At 37.8% G+C, this 4,247-nt stretch overlaps 1 protein-coding gene across 1 annotated transcript in view; it reads left to right on the forward strand.

Moving 5' to 3' along the window:
• Positions 1–4,247, forward strand: part of palm1b (paralemmin 1b) — a gene marked incomplete in the record, with an annotated part of 51,008 nt that overhangs the window by 31,390 nt on the left and 15,371 nt on the right. Inside the window, 1 exon segment of the mRNA XM_014021289.1 lies at positions 445–525. Within this exon segment, the coding sequence (XP_013876743.1) occupies positions 445–525 (81 nt within the window).

The raw sequence follows: 4,247 nt of genomic DNA on the forward strand, positions 1-4,247 counted from the left end.
GAATTTTGTTCGTATCTGAAAAAATCTTAGAATACGAAAACATTGGTGAATGCCACAAATTCTCCTAAATCACTCGTACGTACAACTTAAGAACAAATCTGTGCGTACGAACGGTTCTTGCATGAGGCCCAATGTTTTGGAGACAGATACATACATGGAAGCCAGGCAGACTGTGAATGAGATTCTTTCGAATATTGAGAAACTGTAGAAACAAATCTTCTTTATCACTGAGTTCAGCATTTATGTGAAGATTCCCCAGTCCAATTTTCATTCCCTTCATGAAAGTATTAGCAGTACTATTAAAAACAAGTTGCAGAAATATTATTTGTAATATTTTCCATTAATGTTAACATTAAAAAGTCTCATTACTTTTGTAAATTTGTACTTTGTCAATTCTATAGTATCATTTGGCTCTTCTATGACTAACCGTCATGTGTTTAATAGGAGAAGAGGAAGAAGCAGACAGAGATTGAAAACAAGAGGAGGCAGCTGGATGACGATCGACGGCAACTCCAGCATCTTAAGGTAGTCACACTTTTACATGAAAACACAACTTCTACTTGTCAGATTTGTACATTTATAATGAGAATACACAAGTGAATCAAAAATATGAACAACGTGGATATTTTAGTTTAATTATAGTCAAAATACAACAACAACATGACACATTAGGCCAGAGGTTCTCAAACTGGGGTCCCAGGACCCCCAGGGGTCCGTGAGAGGTATCTTAGGGGTCCTCAAAAAAATTCACTAAATTGTTAATATGTTTTTTATTTTAAAAAATGCATGAAGAACAATGAACTAATAAAATAAACATAATAAACTAAATAAAAATACAGTATATATTCCCATAGCATTTAGGGGTTGAAACGACAATAAATTATCATATTAAACAGCATGGCGTTTATGAGGGGGTCCCTGGAATTGTTTTTGCCGTTGTAAGGGGTCCCCAAACCCAAAAGGTTTGAGAACCCCTGCATTAGGCTATATATGACACCTAAAAGTTGACAGACTTTATCCTAACAGACTTTCTGCAATATTTGACTAAAGGAATATTTCAGATGTCAATGTCAAATTTATTTGTATAGCACATTAACAACAAAAGCTGACCAAAGTGCTTCACAGTTCAGTCAAGACATCAAAAAACAACCAAATTATGGATGCCAATACAGAAACACAATATATGAAAAAAAAGCTCTAACTGAACCTCCAAATCTTAAACGTAAGCCAAAGAAAATAAATGGGTCTTCAGCAAAGATTTAAAAGCCTCAACATTCTCTGCTGACCGAATATTAAAAGGAAAACTGTTCCACAGTTTTGGAGCAGCTATTGCAAAAGCCTGATCATCTCTAGATTTCAGTTTGGATCTAGTAACATCTAACAGGAACTGGTTGGTAGACCTGAGTGCTCTGACTGGAGTGTAGATGTTAAGAAGACCACATAGATACTGTATGATGGGGCCAGACCATTAAAAACTTTAAAAGCCATCAATAAAATCTTAAAATCAATTCTCAGGTGAACAGGAAGCCAATGGAGAGAAGCCAGGACCAGGGTTATGTGTTCAGATCAAAGAGTTATCTACAATAGTAGTTAAAAAAGCTTAAAAATGGTGATCAACAGTAAATAACCGTGACAATGATAATAAAATGAATCATATTATATTGCACATGTTTATAATAACGATAACAGAACATTTCTAAAGAAATTTTACATGGTGCTGCTGACAGTCATCACACAAAACCCAAACACAACACAATCCCGCAACAGTCCCAACCAAGAGGAAAATAACGCCCACACATCAATGCATGATTTGCACAGCAAGTGCAGAGAACCAAGACCAAAATGCCAAAGTCACTGCCAAAGGCCTACCACGGCAACCACACACCCATGTCTGCCACCCTCAGCCTCCAAGACAACGAGAGAAAGACAAGAACACAAACCAAAAGACAAGCCCCAAACAAACATGTTTTGCATGAAAAGCTACAAACCAGATCCCAAAAAAGTCATCCTGATGCACAACCTGTGCATGTACCAAAAAAATGCTCCGAGATCTGGAGGCAATATCATCAACGACCAGCCGAACATCCCATGGAAAAATCTGCAAAAGTACTTTAAAAAACATGACAGCACAAAAACTGCAAAAGATATCAAAATACCAACTCAGAAATGTAAAATTCACCCTCTTGTATGCCATGGGCTCGGTAAAAATGTCTGATGCACACTATTAAAAACAAATTAAATAAAAAATGCATCACACTATTTATTTTTTCTTATTTACACACAAACGTGATGTTACTATTGAGTTTGCTGCCTAAATAATATGACATAATGGAGATGACCATGGCCTACTCAAAACCTTGGAGTTACGTCTTAAATTTTTGCCAAAAGCCTCTGTTGGCAAAATGAAGTTCAACTTACAGAAGTGGAAAAATCTTGCTGTCCAAGAAGTTTCTAGAGTTACCATTGGTCATCGGTTTAATGTAACATTAGAACAAAATCTTGATGAAGATGACCTGCAAAAAGAAGTTGCTGAAATTTTTAAAAAGACTGAAAACAAAGTATTAAGAAAGAACAGGAAAGTTATACATCCTTGGGAGACTGAAGAATTGATCCAAATATATGACAACCATAGAGCCTAGAAAGGAACCCTTTTTTCTTTGCAAGATAGTCCAGAAGCTTACCGCAAGGCAAACTGATAAGTGGAACTTGCCAAACAATGGAATTAGAAGAAGAAAGTAGCCTGAAGACTAAACAACACTGATAGTTATTCACTTAACAAAAAAGTCTTTGTTTGCCTGGCTCACGAGAAAGATGTTTCCTAGAAAATGAAAGGAGAAGGCATATGGTTTGAAAGGGGGATGAAGGAAGCCATTTATGCCAAACATGTAAAACCAACTTTAAACAGAGGAGGATGTTTCAGATTTCAACTTTCTAAAACCTACATTGCAGTATTAACACTGATTCCAGTCAGTTTTGCTTTAATTCACACCTTCATGCATATGATCACATCTCTTGTGAGCCAGGCAAACAAAGACCCTAACAACTTTCCATTGTTAGGGGTGTGTAATTTTAATCTAAACTGCATGTCAATCTAAGCACTTACAAGACCTCTCAGTTATGTCAATGTCAACTAATTTATATAGCACACAAAAACACAAAAGTTGACTAAAGGCTTTACGATTTAGTCAAATGTAAAACAACAAAATGAACAAGGAAGAACAAGAGATCATGTGTCACTAAGCCAAGGGGCCAAGAGTGTCAAAGGTACTGTATTACATTTACTAAAGACTTCTTTTTTGTTTTGTTTTAACCCAACTTTAATGTCATTTAGACAGTTCGAGAGTGGGTCCAGTGGAGTGACCCTATAAAACTTAATAGACAGATAAACCTGGATATCATAAGCAAAGCAGTGAAAAGGAATGTTACATTTTCTAAAAATAAACTCCAAAGGCAAGATGTAAAGTTAAATAGCAGTGAACTTAAGATTGACCCTAAAAGAACCCCACAAGTCAGAGGAGCTGCAGATAAAATGGTAAATGGACTGAACTTATAGAGCACTTTATCAAGTCCCTCCGGACCCCAAAGCGCTTTACACTTACAGACATTCACCCATTCACACTCACATTCACACACTGATGATGGCAAACTACATTATAGCCACAGCTACCCTGGGGCACACTGACAGAGGTGGGGCTGCCATGCATCGGTGAGGAACATTTCTCAGAGTCAGAGGTTGACATAAGGCTCTAGGTTGTCCGAGACAACCTATTTTCATTTTTGACAACCAGGTCCTGCCTGCTGGTTGTCCAGTGGACAACCAAATAAAAATACCTAGATTAAAGTTCTCCGCCACAAAGGATGTTTGTGTTTTCTAAAAGTGAAAGGAGGACAAATCTTCTTAAAACCACCTAGAGATTAAACTGACGGTTCTTTCAACCAATAAAGAGAACCACAGTCAAAGTATTACCCAATCAAAGCAGAGCAGGGCGGGTTGTGCTGTCTGATTGACAGGGGGTGCGTGCAGCCTTGAGGCAGACTGCAAGTAAAAGGACTGCGTATTCTAACTCTTCCGAATGTTGCGGGTGTTTCGGAGAAACTGAGACGTTTATTTTCTAAACATGATGTCCCAGTGGCTTTCAAACCCCAAAGCACATTACGGCAAAGGCTGGTTCACCCCAAAGATCCGGTGCCCCGGCACAAACAGAGCAATGTTGTATATGCTGTTAAGTGCCAGGAGGACTGCGACC

The sequence above is a fragment of the Austrofundulus limnaeus genome, unplaced genomic scaffold (assembly GCF_001266775.1).
Source record: "Austrofundulus limnaeus strain Quisiro unplaced genomic scaffold, Austrofundulus_limnaeus-1.0 Scaffold286, whole genome shotgun sequence".
NCBI classification, from domain to species: domain Eukaryota; kingdom Metazoa; phylum Chordata; class Actinopteri; order Cyprinodontiformes; family Rivulidae; genus Austrofundulus; species Austrofundulus limnaeus.